The sequence below is a fragment of the Dermacentor silvarum genome, chromosome 10 (assembly GCF_013339745.2).
Source record: "Dermacentor silvarum isolate Dsil-2018 chromosome 10, BIME_Dsil_1.4, whole genome shotgun sequence".
Lineage (NCBI taxonomy): Eukaryota > Metazoa > Arthropoda > Arachnida > Ixodida > Ixodidae > Dermacentor > Dermacentor silvarum.
Genome location: NC_051163.1, coordinates 67,784,267 through 67,804,085, shown reverse-complemented (window position 1 = coordinate 67,804,085; position 19,819 = coordinate 67,784,267). Strand labels below are relative to the sequence as shown.

Here is a 19,819-nt window from a genome sequence, read left to right as displayed (position 1 = left end):
GGCGGCGAGCCGATTCGGCATACCGTACCTAGCAGCGCTTAGCATTTCGTAGCAAAACGTAGCCAAGCCTAGTAAAATCTGGAAGAAGCTAGGTCGACCACCAGCTCCGCTGCTTACTCTAGCCTTGCACACTAGTGCAAGCTGCCCGCGCTTTGCTTTTTTTAGTAAGATGAAGATGACGTAATTTGTGTGCAGTTCTTCTGCTACTGCATTCTGATGACGGCAGGGTCGCAGAATGAGCCCAGTAATGTTCTCACAATAAAATACAGACGATTGAGATTTACAAGTACGGCAAGAAAGAAATTAGGAGGGAAAATCTGTACGATGGTACAAATGGCAGTGCATTGCTAGTTGCGGCCCGAGCTGGCTGCTTCAGGACCAAAACATACCAGAACCAATATTCGCAGCAGGCTGAGGCATGTATTTGTAACAGTAAACGTCCAGAAATGACTCAGCACATCGTAATGCAATGCCGAGATATTGACCCAGTGAGACCCGTAGGTAACGTACGCCTTCCAGAAGCATAAATATTTCTACAGGCGCCGTTGCCACGACAATCGCGTTGTTGTTGCGAAGTTTTCGCTCAGCTGCCAATAACAAAAAGACCGGCCGAACCGCGGTCGGCAGACTGGTTTTATCGGCATCGGTGGCACGAAAGCCTGTCACAATACGACGAAACGCTGCCTTTGGTCGCCTTGACGGCTGTGGCCGCCTAGTACGACAGAATGTCTTTCAGCAACGTAGTCTACCAACTAGTTGGCCGATCATTGGCGCCGGCATGTTGTCGACCTCGGAGTCGTGTCGGCCCAGTGTGACTAGGCCTTAGGACGGTGTTTACTGGTGCACTATAGACTATTTTACGCACTCTCAGAATTTTTTCCATTTGCCAAGTCAACTGTGCTAGCTAAAGAATGAACTTTCTGACGCAGGCTTTCACAAAGGCGAAACGCACCGTATGGAATAGCTGCACGAGTGTTTGCGTTAGGAATTGTTATTCGACCTTTTGGCCTCGTTTTTCGACTTATGGAACGATCTATTCACTCGTCCACAATAGACTATACCATTCCAACTAACAAATAAATTCTGGACACCACATGCGACGCGTGCAAGAAACGATAGACTTTTCTTTCTTGAAATATATAAAACGCGCACAGCTCAGAAGATTATTTGGACACTAGAGTTGTTCGGTCGTTAGTTAGCCAAGGATGCGGTTTTATACAGGCACACTAGTGTTTCTAATTCCAACTTTAGCTTGGGCGCGACCTAAGTTCAATGGTGGGAGCAAGGGGCACGGAGGGCCTGTCCAGCAAAGGTAAGTGGACATTGCAGGCAACCGTAGAGAAATCTATCTTTTCTACCATTCCTATAGTTTCGAAGTACCAACCTGCAAAACTTACTTCACTTGGGCAACAGGGATTTCTCGCAAATGAGTTGGTGATGAGCAAGTTATATCGCGCGTAACAAGTTCATATATAGTAATACTATCTTATGCTATGACATCTGTAGAATAAAATCAGAGGTATTATTGATACCTTTATGCAATAATCAATTGGTAGTCAAACGTTACAAATATGACTATGCCTCTGTGCAGCTTTATGATCACTTACTGAAGTTTCAGAGCTTAAGCTAGGCTACGTACTACCTGAACTTGGTTTACCACGTGCTTAAATTGTAGTATACCCAGTATACCCAGTATGGGGCCTCACCTATTTTAACGCGACAGCGTTAAGGGCCCTGTGTCGCCGGAAATCCGGCGTCATCGTCGGCGTGGGCATCGGCGTCCGTGGCGGAGAAAATCATCCCGAACCGCCACGACCACAGGCCCTCCAATAACGTGGAGGGCCTGTGTGGCGCAATGCGTTAACGAACAAAAATGGAATTTCTCAAAGTAAAATCCCTCAGAAAAATCGTAAATTACGACTTAGCTACAATCTACAGACATGATAGCGTCGGATTATAATTTGAATGTACGTGAAAACATAATTCTGTTACGAGGAAACTCAAACACAAACCCCTTTTCCAGCATTTCTACCATAACAGCGGCCGGCTCGGGTAGGTTACTTGTGAAAACCCCATCCAGATGGTGCTCGCCTCCATGGCAGCGTAAAACGGTAGCTGCGCACAGAGTGGAACATGGAAAAAAATGAAAGCTGCAGCTTCCGGGAAGCCTGACCAGCATTCAGGGATCTTTGAATGCTAAAGCGTCCTCCAAATTTTGGACACGCGTGCGCCTCGGAGCAACCGCCAACAATTAATAAAGCTATAAACAAAGGTCCTAGGGCGTTCACATTTTGATATAGGACGGCTTATATTGCCCCTGTAAAAATGTCTCCCGAGCAATGCATTTGTGTATAAAAGTTAAGCCGACTTTAAGGGGATCGGTGTAAGCTTGGTCTTTGTAAGCTGGCTTTCCCACGTAATCGGTTGCAGTTAAGCCTACTCATAAAGAAAAATGCGATGCGAACGCGGCCCGATAACGCTATCGCATTCCACTCTTAAAGCCGAAGCTTAAGAGTCCCCCATTTTTTATTAGGGTTTCTAGCGTAAATATTTACCTTGTAGATTTGTAGCCAATGCTTTGCATTGGGAAGCAAACCTGAGCGCCTTTCGCCAACAAATTTTAATCTCGACCAATGCTGACGCAATTGGTGAGCATGATCTTATTTTAGTTAAATTCGCGGATCTTCATAAAGCATCGCAATATGGGAACGCCTATAAGCCAGCATACTACGATAAGAGATAAATTTTGAAAATGTACTGATATAAAAAATTTTAAAAAATTCAAATTATAGTATGGGGTTTTACGTGCCAAAACCAGTTCTGATTATGAGGCACGCCGTAGTGGGGAACTCCGGAAATTTGGACCACCTGAGGTTCTTTAACGTGCACCTAAATCTAAGTACACGGGCGTTTTCGCATTTCGCCCCCATCGAAATGCGGCCGCCGTGGCCGGGATTCGATACCGCGACCTCGTGCTCAGAAGCCCAATATAAAAACAAATTGAGTGCATGATCAAAGTATAAAAAAATTTTATTTGAATGTTCTATAAAATATAATTTTGAAATATTTTGCAGAATTATTTGAACGTAGCCTCACGGTTCGTGGTAACTCGTTGGGTAGCCCCACGCTAATGGCTAGGTGCGGGCTCAGAAGACAAAGCTTGACTAAAACATCAGCAGTTTCGACCGAAGGGCGAATCGCTGAATTTACGTTTACGCTGAATTTACGAATTTACGGCGTCCTTACAGTGCAATGTGCGGATGCGACAATGAAATGTAATACACAATGTAATATGCGGGTGCGACATATGTGGGTACGCCAACCAACATTTCTGGCAACTTTAAAGGCGTCAATACGCCATGTGGGGCCCGTAATGGCATCGCACAAACACCGTTGCGCAGCTTGGAAAGAGCACCGCCAGTGAAAAGACATTATTTTCCAATTTTGAGCAGTAATATTTTCATGCGCTTCTTGATGGTCAGAAGGCTCAGGGTGAAGGCACGCGGTGTGAATGAAATGTTTCATGATTGTCATTGCGCGCTGCAATTGTAAAACCAAAATTCGAGGAATAATTATGTCAAGAATGTGGACCTGAAGGAGTGTGCTGGGCTGGGCTGATTGGTACATCATTAGGACAGGAACAATGAGCACTTGGACGGGACGAAGGGAGGACGACAGACAAGGCGCTATATAGACCTGGTTTGAGAAACTTTAGTGGTTGAATAGATTATCCACTTTGCATGTACAGCATAGGTAAAAATATAGCATAAGTATACATAAATACACGCGGAACATTACGGCGACGGTGAAAATTCGCCTGTAGTGTCCATATAATCCCTATCGCAGTAAGATGACAAAACGTATCCGCAGAACTCGTGGAAGCACTATCCAGGGGCGGATACTTGAAGGGTGGTGACAGTGAATGTGCAAGAAAGGCGGGAGAAACAGGGCCCCCTTTCTGAATCCACCCATGATCTGGCTACAGAGCGTTTCCTAGATAAGAATTATTGTGATGAAAAAGACGGATCGAAACCAACGTTCCGCGTCAGGATAGGTTGTCTGATTTTGTGTTCTGCTCTAGCGTAGTAGCCAGCCATGGAAATAATGTTACGGCCCTGCTTTGGAACAGATGTGTGAAAGCGGGTGTTCCGCAAAGTAAGCATGCACTGAAAATTTCACATGTGCGGGAAATTATGAGCGAGTGTTATTAATAATAATATATGGCTTTTATTGGCGCAAGGGCCAGATATGGCCAAAGAGCGCCATGACAAATGGTGATGGTTTTTCAATTTACCATAAATAGAGTGGCGTATGGGTTATAGATGGTTGATATAACGTGGCTGTAAAAAGGCCTAAAAATCAAGTCGCTGTAAATTGCGTAAAATATATTGGTATTAAAATAATGACAATGACTAATGATGAAAGTTATGACTATAAAAATTTCGATACGGGTTGATGATATACTAAGATGTATACAATAGCACTAGTGCCTCAAGGGGTTCCTTGAGATCAAGGGCTGAGAGGCACGTGCTGTACAACCTTTTTGCACTGCAGCTGCAGCCTGCAAGACGAGGCTGCGCTACAGATACCCTGGCTAGATGATTTGTAAAGTGTTTACATCTGCTAAAAATTTTAAGACTGCATTAAAATCAAAAAGCGGCTCATGGCTAAGAAAGAATGCTGGATGAAGAGGGATGTATGAGCTAGTGTTATTATGGAGCGCAAGTTGAAAACTACGTGATTTCGAGAGGCGCAGGTTTACATGTCCACAGGTGCCCCTCGTGAAGAGGTTGCACAATTAGCGAAGTGGGCAATTTCTGTTTCGTGGACTTTCCATACACTGACGTAAAGCTCTCCAAACGTTTCTATAGAATGCAGCTACACTGGAACCACCCTAAATTTTGTATGTCTAATTAGGAATTAAAGGGGTCTTTAGATTGGTTTAAAAATTTACATGGCATTGGCTATATGGACTATAGAGGCTGACCCGTTGGACTAGATGTTGACTGCACAAAAGTGACGTCCGTAATATTTACGAGCTTGTTACAACTGAATACACAAATTGCGGCCGTGAATTCAAACCTCAGGTATTAAAGTAGAATGTGTTTAAGGAAATTTTGTTCGCGGTTATCGCAGTACCGAAACACTGCTGCGTACTGTACGCCTACTCCACAATCTGGCAGAAGAAAGGGGTATAACAAAAAGTATGCATTTCATTAGACCACAGGCCTTTTAATTCCATCACCTGGTCTGTACTGCACTGCTCCCAATGTGCACTCTGTATTGAATGTGTCTGCCAGGTAGCTCTTTGAGCTACGAAATGTGCTCGAACCATGGACTATAGTGTACATCCTTCACTACGAAGTCTGTTAGGATATTTTTATGCGAGACCCTGGTCCGAACGACATACTTTATTTATTTGTGTTGTGTGTTTTGTGTGTTATGTACATGTGTTATGTCCTGTGCCTTAACTAGCATGCAAGGCGTGCCACCAGGCAAACCTCTCAAGTTTTTAATAAACAACCTTTTTGTCTCTTTCACACGAACAGGGCGTTAATCACTATAATTTTTTAACAATTACCCACCTTACAATGACACGTTGCGCCATCTATTCTCACGGATAAGTTTCCATGGCAGTGATGGGGAAGCTACGGAGACAAATCGTGCAGAAGAATGCTTCTGAAATAATACCACATATTCATCCGCGTTAGTTTAACCAGGGGAACAGATAACATTAACATGTTATCTGCCACAGCGAAATAAGAGAAAATACACCGCTGAGTGCGGAATTATATTTTTTTCTGCTTTTCTCATTCGTGTGTGGGCAAACGCGAAAGCGTCGCAGCTGAAAGCTATGCTGGTTCAGTATCTGTTCGATACCAAAATGACCAAAAGCTGTGTCAAGCGCTGTCGTAATACTTGACGCAGTAACACATATATGTACCCCCAGTAGGTTTCCCTTTACCGGCACAGAAAGTTTTTCGCGAGTGAAGTAACACTATGGGGGGAGGGGGGGGCAGCCCCAACCGAAATTAGTCAGCCAACTAACCGCAATGGGTTGCGGCAAGGCAAGGTATGCATCGCATTGCCATCCACCCGAGAACCACACGAAGCTACAAAGGAAACTCGTGTAGGTTTGTAATTATCATCGGCCGCCAGGCGGATACATCGTTCGCCTTAAATATTTCCGCAGGATGGATTTGGTATAGATAATATCAAGCGACTGTAGGCGGTGCGCTTCCGAACACGCCGCAATCGCCACGCAAAATGAGCATATGCGTACCTCGACACCATGTTACACCATGCCACTAATTCACTCACCACCATAACTTAATGACTGCAGCCGAAATCGAGTAACGAGCGAGTGCCCCCCCCCCTCCCCCCTCCCCCTCAACAGTCGCTTTATCACAAAAGCGATCAGCCGTCATTCCCCAACCTCCGCGACCCGCCGGTGCACCAGCATTCTTTATTTACGAGATGCAGGTATTTGCCACAAAAAATGGATGGGTCTCCGACTCTTGAAGGAAAAGTCAAGCGCCGGCTTGTCGAGAACAATATCATCCTACTGTTCATTTGATGACATCCCACACTGAAGTCGCCCGCGTTTTTTTTTTTTTGGAATTCGATAGATAAGCTGTAAAGATAAACAGAGCTAGACTATTGATATCTTGAGAGGTTAGCCTAGCAGCAGGTTTGGCACACTACTACTGGCTAGATGATGAAATACGAAATAAAGGTAATGAGAGGAGAAAGAAAAAAACACACCCACAATTATACATAAGAGAGGGGAAAATCCACAGCCACGAAAAGTTATTTACACAGCCTCCTTGAGGCCTGTATTCGTATTTGGCGAGAATGCTTTAAGCACCTAAGCGTAGCGAAGTTCAGAGCCACGAGACTGCCACGGTCTGAGAACGTCCCGCGGTTGAAGCGCCATGTTTAGCCGCCAGTTTTGAGAATTCCTCAAGAGCATCTTTGCTGTTGTCAAGCGTCTGCAATAAAAAAAGTGGTCCAAGTCCTCGTCAGCACCTTTCCTAGGACACAATGACACGCTCGCAAAAAAACGATATTTGAATAAAGCAGCGGCAGAGCAAAGAAAAAAAATGTTTTGATCACGCATGTTAGTCAACATTTGTACTTGAAAGAAACGTAAACTCCAAGACAATCCCGTTTCAAACACACCATGTGTTCTTTCCAGCCCGGTTTTCGATGATCTACTGCTGCCCGCCACAAATGACAAAATATACCAGGAGAAACTCAACGAAATGAGAAATGCCAGCCGTGTGACTCTGCCAACTCCGTGCGAGACTCTGGAAGCGTATTCTGGATTCATCCCTGTCGACGATGGCAACCACTCTACGTATTTGTTCTTCTTGCACATCAAGTCGCAGGCAAGCTATATCTTAAATGAACGATTTGTTTCGGTTTAGCTACTCGCAGAGTACCTTAAATGAAGGCCCGCGTTGCTCAAGTAGGCGGGATCTTGTGTATTATGCGGAAAATGTTCGGGGTATTACATCAGGACACCAAGTTAGCAGCGTGGGACGCTGTGAAGTTACCCAAGATTTCCTAGCTATTTTGTGGCAACTTTGTCTTACAGATTTATTCACATGATGTGTCCCGCTGAATGAGCCATAGGGCCTTTTTACCTTCTTTGTAAATGTAGGCTTACTATGGAAGACTTTGCAATGTTATTATTTTCCGTTATTGTTCTTGATAAAATCTGGCGCCGCCGGTGGGAAGCGTGAATTATAGACACGATTTCTTGTCTCGGTAGACGTAGAAATCGCTTGTAATTCGCGCTTTCCACCCCTGGCACCCCATAAAGAATGGCGTTCCAAAAAAAAAATGCTGCTGACACTATATAGCACACGTCGCTATAGGCACTAAACACTTACAAAGAAGATGAAAAACCCTCTCTTAAGTGGTTGTACTAAAGTTTCATTAAAATGAGACCGAGGGCGCGTTCTCCTATTCAGGCAGCAATTCATGGCAGAGTGATTTTCATCGAAGGGAAATGTGTTATATCAATATATCAATATTTCAGAAACAGTAGGAACAATTCCAAAGAGGGCTTTGTTACAGTTCAGCACAGACTGCGATTCGGACATGTTTATTCAATAAACGTACTCCATAAGTGTAGTGTCGGCGAATTGAAATACACTCCCAACTCGGCAACGAGCCCGACATGAAAACTGCTCCAACTCCATTCGGCCTTTAACACTGTAATAGAACTGCATTATCCAAGATTGCCAGTTTGTTCATTCGGAAGAGAATCTCTCCACCTAAAATATGTGTTTCTTCCTTGACAATTAGGTATTTCGTATACACACAATAAACAATAATATATACATATAAGGCAACATGCCCTTTTCGGTAGAGTAAGTTATATCAGATGGGGCGGCTCTTTCGTTAACAGGGCGCATTTGCATGTGAACTCCCTTGCATACACTTAGGTAAATTTTGCAATGTCCACTGAGCATCCTCATTCAAGGCATACCGGACATTTGTCTGTAATGAAAAGTGAGTATGACTAGCACACACACAGTACAGAGTTCTGTCTTATATTTGGCATGAATGACAAATTAAAGTTTCCCACAAGTTGCTAAATTTTGTGTAACTGGGACATGGCCCTTACAATGTGACTTCAATGCAGCGTAGCAATCTTACGGATGCGTCCTTTCTTTTTATTTATAATTTGTACAGATCGATGCAGATAAGAAGCCGCTTCTTCTGTGGCTGCAAGGTGGTCCTGGGAAATCTGCGCTCCACGGCCAGTTCCTTGAGAATGGCCCTCTTGGCATTGATGCGGGTGGCACGTTGTACCGTAGAAGGCACAGTCTCCTAAATAAGTTCAACATTATCTATTTGGACCAACCAGCCGGATCCGGATACAGCTTTGACAGAAAGAGAGAATACCCGTCGACACTCGAACAGGCTTCCACTCACGGCATCAAATTTCTCAGGCGGTTTCTGAGGATTTACTCCGAGTACAAGGGAAGAGATTTCTTCATCGCTGGAGAATCCTATGGAGGTAAGACATATTTCCTATATTCGCTCGATTATCGCTTTAAAATCAGCAATATACTTTCACGACAAATTCATAAGTAAGTGATGAATAAACCAATACAAATACCAAATACCAATGAAGCGTCAATAGCAGCCCAAATATGCATACGCGTAAACGTACGCGTAGCCTACGGCTATGTAGAGTACAATTCGCAGGAATAGAACACTGGAACTGTCTGTCACTATTAGGGTCAAATCAAGTCAAACTGTAATCCAACATTCGGGATGCTGAGGGCCGAACAGGGAGAGAGAGAGAGAGAATAAACTTTTATTCACAAAGGCAAGGTAATTCTTCCTCGCTGGGTGGGGCCATCAGTGCAAGTCCTCATTGCCTTGCACGACCCTGCGAGCCCGCTGGACCAGCTGTTGCTGTTCTTGCCGGCCTAAGCTGAGCAGTGCAGACTACCAAGAGGAAGGGGCGGGGTTGGGGATAGGAGGAACACCCCGTGGACTAGAGCATTCCCACGTAGAATGATAGACTGTTGGTTTGGATCCACAGTAGGGGCAGTAGGAAGGGTATAGAGTTGGATGAAGGAGATGAAGCATGTAGAGGCATGAATTAGTCTGCAGTTGCCGCCAAGCGACGGCATCTGCTCTGTTAACTGAAGGATGGGGAGGAGGATACGTATAACGTCTCTGTCGGTAGTACTCCAGCATTGCGTTGTAGTTTAGTGGTTCTGTCGGTGCGTTGTCTCGATTGGACAGCTCTTCCTATGGAACCCGGCCGGTCAGACCTCGGGCAACCGCATGAACGCGTTCATTTCCATGGAGAGAGGCATGTCCAGGAGTACAGACGATGCGCACCGTACATAAAGTGGACGGCGAGACAGAAAACAGGATATTGTGAGTATGCGCAGCCACAAGTCCCTGCGCGAAGGCACGGCAAGCAGCCTGTGAGTCTGTCCCTATGGTGACAGGGGCGTCCTGTGACGGTAATGTCGAGGCGTGGACAATGGCCAGAGCAAAAGGTCCCTCCTCTGCCGAACCACAGCCGGTACAACGGTCCTATTCCGGCTAATCATACACTTCCGGTTCGACATAGCCGTAGACAACATAATCTTTTGTTATATATATATATATATATATATATATATATATATATATATATCTAGTTCACGAAATAGAAGCACGTAGAAAAAGCATATAACAGGAATTTACTGACGTTGCGGCCGGTGTCCCGCCTTCCTCAAGAGTATATATATCTCCATATACTATATATATATATATATATATATATATATATATATATATATATATATATATGTTTTATTTTGGGCGGCACAGGCAAGTACAAAAATCGCAGCCATTCCACTATGTGAATGCGGGCTACCAGCGGAGCTGTAAAAGGACTACACTATGATCACTACACGCACCACACGGCAATCGTGCTGTCGCGTGTAGTCACTGTTTGCAATCACCGATATGTCGTTTTCACACCCCAATCGGTCACACACACGACAACTGAAGCGAAACTTCTTGCCCACGAAGTCTCTTCGGACACCGCGAATTCTCACTGCTGTACTTATCAGCCTTCCGAGCATGGTACTTCCATCGTTGCGCCGCATTATTCGCTTCGCGACACCCGTGTTCCTGTCGAGCCCGCCGCTTACGGGCAACCTCTCGGGCACGATCCTTGATGCTGCTCGTCGCTCGTTTACTAGCTTTCCTCTTGCTACGCCAGGTGTCAGCACATGCCGTATACTGGTTTGCTCCGCCACGACCGCTGGCTCTGCCACCCTATATAGGGTGGCGTGATGTATTATTGCGTGGTTTCTAAGCATTCCTCTTGCGACGCCAGTTATCAGCACATGCTATACTGGTTCCCTTTGCCTCCTCATAGAGGCCGCTGGGGTTTTGAGGTAAGGACATCGAAAATTCAATGAAAGGGTAGACATACACGGCTCCGCTGTAAAATTGTACAGAGACCATGGACAATGATTGTGAATGTCAGCCCCAACGAACAAGCATGCAAGTGAGTGAGCGAGAGACCGAACGTGCAAATGAACCAGCGAGCGAGCAAGCGAGCGAACGAACGAACACCAGTAGGTCTAGCTCGGTAATCCGCCCTCCTCTTCTCCTCGCCCCTCGCTGCAGCTCGGATGCGCAAGAGCACGTGCATATTCTGTCGGTGCCTTTGTGTTCCTAGTAAGACAACCGGCGATCAACCGCCTACCGCCGCCACCACGAAAACGGGGGAAAGCTGCAAGAAGTGGACTCGCCTTAAATGCCTTGTCATACAATGAATCCACCAGGAAGTGCTATCTCCGTGCGAAATTGAGGGGGGGGGGGGGGGGGTGGCGAATGAGCCTGCGTTCTCGCCGAATGGACGTCCGCGAGAGGAGAAACAATATAATCACCGTCAGGCACAAGTGGAGCGGGGGAGAGGAGGACGCAGGTCATGGCTTGCGGGGGGAGTCGAATGGGGGGGGGGGGGGGGGGGGGAGTCTGTACACGAGCCACTTCTATTTACGCAACATGTGGCCCACAATGCATAACAGAGAACTTCCTGTAGAGCGCGAAAGACAAGAACGACCGACACGTACGCTGCAGGGCTGAACCCCTCAGCACACGCCCTCTGTCCATATTTATTCTTTCTTGGCGCTCTTTGAGCACGAGGCGAGGCGGGCGCTACAGGCTTATCCACGGTATACCACTAGTTCAAAGGGAGGTTCCTGGTAAATCGTAAACGAAGCACAGTAGGAATAAACATGCAGACATATTTTTCTCATAAAAAATAGCATTACGACAGTATAACGGACATAGTGAGTGAAACAACTTTATTGTCGATCCGGCATAAAGGGGGAAGGGGTAGGGGAATTAAAGCGAGACACTAGCGTGCTCGAACGTCCCCGGAGCAGCAACCTACTCGCGTCAAACCCGTGGGGGCGCCGCTTTCGGCCGCTGGCGTGCCAGGATGCTAAGCACGTGCTGGACCACGTCTCTTTGGTTGCCTGGCTCTCGGCTGATGATCTTGCTGCTGATGGCAGTTGGCATTGCTTCTTGGTTACCCGGCGGTATAACGGACATAAAATTCAGCGATAATCGCTAACACTACAGTAAGGTGAAACTCAACAAAAGCTTGGTAATTGATTACAATATTGAACCTGCTGTGACTGTGTGATCGAAGTCCTTTAGTATTTCAGGCGTATACCCACTGCCAATTACGTAAAATAACTACCGTACTCCTGGGAAATTTCCGAGTCAAATGCCTGGAAACTGGTGCTTACCTCGGGCAACCTATAGTATGTCGACATAGCCTAAGCACTTACTATATCTTGAATACCCCATTTACATTGTCCTTGTTGACTAGATCTCGTCTAGTGTGCGATTTAGACCGACGCGAATAATGTATGGGCTATCTATCTCTGCTCCAGAGTATGTCACGGGATCGAATCCCGGCCACGGCGGCCGCATTTCGGAGGCGAAATGCGAAAACACCCGTGTACTTAGATTTAGGTGCACGTTAAAGAACCCCAGGTGGTGCAAATTTCCGGAGTCCCCCCCTACGGCGTGCCTCATAATCAGATCGTGGTTTTGGCACGTAAAACCCCACAATGATTTTTTTAGTCTGGCTTACGTGGTTGACCAACCCACATCTCGGTGGCATCACGTGACCACCACCTCCAGTTTCTATGATGCGTGGAGGCGTCCCGCTCAAAATGTACAAAGCTGCGTTCAACATTGCGCCCAAATTATATTCGTTGCACTAAAGAATGGTGTAACTCGTGATTTGTTGCACACTGAAAAAAAGATTTATGCCTCACGCTGTGATTATGCAGTCAGCAGCTGTCGTAATAAATAAAATAATAAAAAGCCAGTTATTGTGTCAGTACTAATCCCTTAAAGAGACACTTTAAAGAAATAGCAAATCGGCTTAAACTGGGATAGTGTTCTTTAAAACCCCTATTTTCATTCATTTCACAGAAAACAATTAATTATTACTGCAGAAAACGAAGGCCAATTTTCCTTTTCTTGAACTTCATGCCAAAATCTCAATGCTTGCTACGTCGCTGTGACCTAACAAATTTCAACCTATGTCCTTGTATCTGGGACATTTAGGCACAAGAAATGTTCTTGAAACTTGCTAGGCTGAGTTTTGTTTCCTTTGAAATGCAATGTACTCCTTCTTTGCCAATAGACAATTAACTATACCCAGGTAGATGCCATCAAATGCTATCACGTCAAGGCGAGCTGGTGTGGGCACGTTAGAGTGACACTGCTATTGGTATTTCGTAAAGGTGGCCGTATGGGCTGGTCAGTAGTCTAATTTGTTGTGTTACATGCACGGCACGGACATTGCAGGCAGAGACAACACACAGTGCTGTGTCGTGTCATGTGACTTGTGTCATATGTCTCATGTGACTTCTTTGTTTGCATTTCGCACTCGTGCCTTTTCTGGCTTGCAAACCTCCTCTCGAAGTAAGAGTTACTGTTTCACCACCGCAGAAGCTAAAGAACCGTAAAACCCTATATTTTATTTAATTTAATTTCTGCTCCAAAGATCGCAATATTCTATATTTATTAGATACACCATATCCTAAGTATCTACTTTTATTTCTTTCAAAGTGGCAACCTCTTCACCTTAGTTTTCATTGGAAACTGGAAAGAACATCAGTTCCTCCCCTTTACTTATAACAACATATCTAACTTACTAACACTTTCCAGGCGGACACCAATTTAGCCAAGCTGGCTAGAACGGTAGCTTTTGTGGTCTTATAATTACACCTTCGCCATGTTTATAAACATGATTTACACAATGCGGAGAGCAGTGTCTGCTATCGACACCCATGCCTTTTACGCATGTAAAAATTGGCTCCTACAAATTCATCAGCATATACCGTATGCATGTAGAGACGTGTGGGGTTTTATAAAAGCATGTGAATAGTTATATTTTTTTCAGTAGAAGTGTTAAAATGTGCGTTTGCTTGTTTTTTTTTCATTTGCAGCAAGGTCAGCTATTGGCCTGGCGCAGAGAATGCTGGCACAACCACAGAAGGTTTCTTTGAGCTTGAAGGGAGTGATGCTTGGCGTTGGCTTTGTCTTCCCGCTTTTGGACATCATCAACTCGACCGATTACCTCTACTGCTCAGGCCTGCTAGACGAACAAGGCCGTACTAGGTTTGCTCAGCAATTTGACAAAATGGAGTATCTGGTCAAGGCACGAAAATTCAAAGAGGCTGCTGGATTGCTGAGCCAAACGGTCCTCAACATGCATCCGGTTGAAACGAAAAGCTTGTTCGAGGAGCTGACGGGCTTTCAGCACCACGGAAGCATCGCGAAACCTCTCAGAGCGAGGGAATTTGATAAATATGCTGAGTACGCAAACAGTCAACATTTCAAGAAGCTGATTCACGTTGATTCTGCCAGAACCCTCGACTCCGCGAGGTCTCAAGTCACAATGAAGTTAGCTGTAGGAGACTTCTTCGTTGACAAGACGCCAACCTTGGTGGACGTACTGGACAATGTTCGCGTCCTGTTTTACACAGCACAGCTGGACGCCGTATTCCCGGCCACTAACATGGAGCGTTCCTTTGCGAAGTTGCAGTGGCGAGGCGCAGAAATGTTCAAGAAAGCCCTTCGGAAGCCTTGGTACAAAACAGGCAGTACCTATAAGGTACCTGTGGGTTACGAGAAAATGGCAGGTGCAGTAATGTACAACAGCGTGCTCTTCGGCGGCCATCACGTGTCATTCGATCAGTCGGAGGCTGTGAGCGATTTGTACGACCGGTTTTTAAAGTTTACTGCAATGCCGGCTCCGCCTGAGCCGGGAAAAAAATGCGGCACCAGCAAGCAGCCTTGCTAATCCGGCACCATTTCATAATGTCAATGTGCCCTTATGAACCACAGAAACGCTGGTTCAAACATGGTATTAGAGTAACTTTGGGTTTGGGCACTGAATAAACATATATATTTCTTGGCACATTGTGAATTTCTGGTCAGTTTGGTAGACTGAACATGTTACCTGAATGCTCAGAATCGCGAAAACCGGAATGACTATTGGTTTATTAGGAAGCGGAAAGAAAAGTGTTACTAGGTAGAATAATCAGTGGCAATGAAAGTCATAGTAACAGCTTAAAAGTTATGTCTGCGGCCTCATCTCGGGACCACAAGGACGCGAGCTCGATTCCTGGCCGGAGGAGGAATCAACTTTCTTTTATCAATTTGGGAGCAAATGTATTTTTACGTGGTCAAATGCAGAAGTGCTCGTGCACTTAATTTATAGGTGCCCCTTAGGAAACTTCAGGTGGTAAAAAGTAAACCGGAGCCGTCAACAAGGGCATTCTGCATAACCCACTGTGCGGTTTCACGATGTTGAACTCCAGAAAAGGTGTACGATCGACTTGTTTATTATAAGGCCATAGATCTCCCAATCTAAAACTCGTTAGAAGGATCTCTGCGAAAAAGCGCACGTCCCATTATTCGTAGCCTTTGTGTCCATGGGCTCAGTAAATTTGATCAAAGAGGTCATGGAGGTCGCGGGATCGAATCCCGGCCATGGCGGCCGCATTTCGATGAGGGCGAAATGCGAAAACACCCGTGTATACTTAGGTATACCATTACAAAAAAAAACGCGCCGCGATACTCTTACCAGCAAGCATCTCGAGAGCTGTGCGATGCAAAGGAGATATGACTGCACTAATGTTTGGCTGAAGCTGAAGCGCGTTTTATTATGCCATGCATCTAGCGGCAACTAAAGGTAATAATCAAACTACAGTTCTGTAACAATGTCACAGAACCATATATCAAGATGCTAATATTGTATAGCTTAAAGATGTCGTTGTTCATTTGTATTTGTATGTTTCTCCCTGCTCATTTGGCCGGCCGCCATTGTGGTCTCATACCGGAAGCGCACGTTTATCTCTCTATGAGACCTTACTGGTGCGGCTGTCCCCCGCTGTCATGTGAATGCAGCGGCGTCCTTCCCGCGTGTTAGCGAGCGGGCAAAAGTGGTGCTTGTCTGGCGTTCTCTAAAGATGCCGAAATTTGCTGCAATTTAGGAACCACTCCCTCTCATACGCAAAAATAAAAAAAACCAAAAAAGCGTAGCTTGCACTGGAAGCGCAATGCTAAAGAGACAGCAGAGCTGATGAGCACCTAGCTAGTCCTGGCTTTTGAGCTAGGCTAAGCACTACCAAGTCATGCCAGTATTTCCCAGAATTTATTTATTATTGATCGATTATACATTAGCTATTATTGGCTATCGATAGGCTATGACAAGGATTTGGCCATGTAATTGGGCTAAGCTAAGCACTACCAAGTCATCCTCAGCATTTCCCGGAATTTATTGATTATTTGTCGATTACTGGTTATCTATTCATTGGCTATCGATTAGCTATTTCAAGGTATTGGGCACGTATTTGGGCTAGGCTAAGACTACAAAGTCATTCCCAACATTTCAAGGAATTTATTGATTATTGATCGAATATAGATTAGCTATTGATTGGCTATCAATTGCCTATCGATGACTGACTAAGCTTAAGGAGCCCCAACTGTGCTTATCTAGACTTAGCCAGGCTCAGCTTCGCTAGTTCACAGGGGTATGTGCCATTGCGCTTGGACCCATTCTGCACTGCTGCCAGGATCGGCCCACATTTTTGGATTCAGCAAACACATGACGCCGGCTTAAACAGCTCCACTGTAAAAAAAAAAAAAAAAAAAAAAAAAAAAAAAAAAAAAAAAAACCACGGCCGCAATACATTCCGTTCCAGTGTACGCACAGTAAGTCTTATTAAAAAGCATCTCTATCGCTACAGAATAGTTATTGGACCTGCTCGTCTCTTTCATTCTGTCGGTCGTCGGGCTTTTACAGTACTCCAGCGTGCGCCCACTTGCGCCGTTCAGCCTGCTCCTGCTTTAAGTGGGTGTCGCGTTACAGGAGAAGATGAAACAAACGCGACTACAGGGAGCATTGATACACACTGAAAATAAAGGAATTATGGGGTACGTATATGTAATCAATCACCATAATACATACGCTTTTAGTTTTGGGGCAGGTATACGTCTATGTTTTATACCACAGCGTAAATTGCCTGCAGTGGTAGCGGGCGCTTTCTACCACAATGAACCGTGGTGACAATTTATGCTAGAACATGGCTCACCACAATATTCTCCGATGTATGTTCATTGTTTTTGTGGATTGCTTTTAGTCTGTAACGGCACGCATGCAGTATAGATCACTGACCAATGAATTGCTGGCTGCTGTATGACTAGGGTAGGGCATGAGCTCGTGCAAGATATAAACTTCTTTTTGACATTGCAAAATCAAAGATCCCTACTGGTACCAATCAAATCAATCTAGACCAACCAGCACACTATATCGTACAAGTTAGTCCCGGTGGAAAACAACATATCAGGATCGTAATAAGACACAAAAATCACTAAACTTCCAATCCATGCTACAGGTCCCCTGAGCCACGGATTGCAATTTTTTATAAATTACAATATAATAGTTACAAGACATTTGGCGTTGCAGTCACCTTTAAAGTAGACGCTTTGACACTGTAACCTCTAGCCGCGATGGATGTTAAGAAAAAGGAACTTGAAAACGGGGGTACCAGCGAATACACAAGGACGCGTACACAAGGAAAAAGGCGTTGTCAACGTAACCGCATTGAAGAACGAGCAAGGTAAGCCTAGATCCAAGGGCTCATCTGCTGTTGCAGTAAAAGTTGGAAGTTTTCGCAAACAATGAATGTAGTATTTTTTGCCCTGTGAAAGTTTGTCCCCCTTTGTTCAATTTTGGTTGCTTCAGCTCGTGCTACTAAGACTTGCGCCAAAGTGAAGTTTGAGTAAGTGCTGCTTTGGAAACATCGTTCGTCGAATAGTTATCAGCAATTGGGCGTCTCTGAGAAATGCCAATTACAATCTATATTTCTTAAATTTCAGCTAGTGTCGAGCAGATTTATGATGGGAGGAAGTCTAGTCGCGCTTTTGCACTGTTCCATATTCTTCAATCTTTCATACTATGCACGCACACCTGCGTATCGTCTATGAAAACAGCTTTAGGCCTTCCACCTCTCTGATCACGCAGGAAGCTTCTTCATTTAGTTCCTTTTCATAAAATCTATCACTATCTGCAATTAAAACATTATCTTCTTTTGAAGCCATCCTACGTATCAAGCGGATTTTATCACCAACACAAAGTTTATGTTCCCTTCTCCCGTACAAAGTTATTCTATGATTACTTTATTCCAAGTACCTCAAATGAGTGGAACAACGTGCCCACCTCCATTGCCCCAGTTACCGAAGTAATTGCATTTAAAGCTGCAGCTGAACGTTATTTATGCCACAAGCAGCCGAATTATCTTGCCCTGTTCACTGTGGGTATTGTTCCCCACTCCCTTCTGTATAACGCATTCGGGCCTTGAAGGTATTGAAATAAATAAATCAATAAAATATTGTACTTAGTCACCCATAAACATGTTTACTCTCACCGAGCTAACTGTGTCTCGACGTCTCCGATTTCCCTGTTCATCTGTCACAAACCTACAAAAAGTGCAGTACGGTATCTACAGTGTTCACAATTGCCTCCGACGAAAAATTGCAATTGTTCTGATGCCTTTCGGCACCCTGTTGCTCTCTGACCAGAAAAAAAAAAACAAGTGTTTAATATGCAATGTGTCGAGAACTGCATGTCGTCTTCCGTACTTCCTATGCACGAAGCTTACATAAAGGCAGAGAATGGTGTGTCCAGTCTGTATAACTGCTTCTGCGAAATGCTTAGCGCCACTGCATAACAATTGGTCTTCCGAACTCCGGCAGGTTTTTCGGAGTTAAAAATAACTTCTGTCTTAAAAACAAGTGTGCCTACCCGTACACTGCAGCCTGCACCTCGCTCTACAGGGAGTTTGGAGCTTTAGCAAGAGTATCCCGTATTTATTTACCTGTTCTGGTAAAAGCCCGGTGGGCATTTCATAAGGGCTGGGGGGGGGGGGGGGCGATACAATAAGTAACACAACTTGATAGCAATGAAGCAAAGAAAATACAACACCACTAAACAAAAATCAATAAAGTAAACAAAATGAGCACAGCAGACGATATAGTGCACTGGCACTGCTATATGCGAGGACATGTAAAATTGTGAAAGTGTTGGTAATACTTAAAATTTATAGTTTTATAAAATCTTTCAGACACTTTTTAAGATCCGGCATGTTCAGTATTACTTGCGACGTCAGTCGGGAGGAGATTCCATTGACAAGGTCCATTGACAAGATTCCATTGACAATGGCAAGGAGAAGCGGAGAGTGACGAAAGTGATCAGTAAGGGTGAAGATAGGTTCTACTTTGCTTTTGAGTCACGAGGACACACGATTGGCTGATTTGATATGTAACGTGGCGCCTGACGCGTACTTGAGATAAGGCTTGTGAAAAAAGCACAGAAGTGTGAGTAGTCTGCGGTTATCAAACAGCAGAGACAGATTAACTGCCTAGTTACGTTACGCTTGATGTTCGTGAGCATTGTTCTTGAATGAAGCGAGCAGCTTTATTTTGCCGGTAGACCTAATGTGAGTTCCAAATGATGGATGCGTATTCCATTTAAAGTACATTAAAGTGGGGCAAGTAAGAAGTTAGTGATGGAGTTAGCCAAATGCAAAGTGCTCCTTGCGAAGCGAAGTGTTGCCATACCTTGCTAACTAACGTGGTCTATTTGTGGACGACAGTACGCGATAAGCTTATAGGCGCATTAGTAAGAGTTGTAGAGTCGAACGCCTACACAACAGAATGCTTTCGCTCCCCAAAATCATTCATT

At 44.8% G+C, this 19,819-nt stretch overlaps 1 protein-coding gene across 1 annotated transcript; it reads left to right on the top strand.

Annotated features, from left to right (window-relative positions):
- Window positions 1-1,158: 1,158 nt before the first annotated feature.
- LOC119465960 (venom serine carboxypeptidase) lies at window positions 1,159-14,989 on the top strand. Its single transcript, XM_037726439.2, has 4 exons — window positions 1,159-1,312; window positions 7,199-7,391; window positions 8,707-9,034; window positions 14,016-14,989. The coding sequence occupies exons 1-4, from the start codon at window positions 1,206-1,208 to the stop codon at window positions 14,870-14,872; spliced, it is 1,485 nt and encodes a 494-aa protein (XP_037582367.1). The 5' UTR covers window positions 1,159-1,205; the 3' UTR covers window positions 14,873-14,989.
- The last annotated feature ends 4,830 nt before the right edge of the window (window positions 14,990-19,819 follow it).

Coding starts and splice junctions, on each gene's coding strand:
- LOC119465960 (XM_037726439.2), top strand. CDS start 1,206: ATGCGGTTTTATACAGGCACACTAGTGTTTCTAATTCCAACTTTAGCT. Junction 1,313..7,198: donor GGAGGGCCTGTCCAGCAAAG/GTAAGTGGACAT, acceptor TGTTCTTTCCAG/CCCGGTTTTCGATGATCTAC. Junction 7,392..8,706: donor TCTTGCACATCAAGTCGCAG/GCAAGCTATATC, acceptor TAATTTGTACAG/ATCGATGCAGATAAGAAGCC.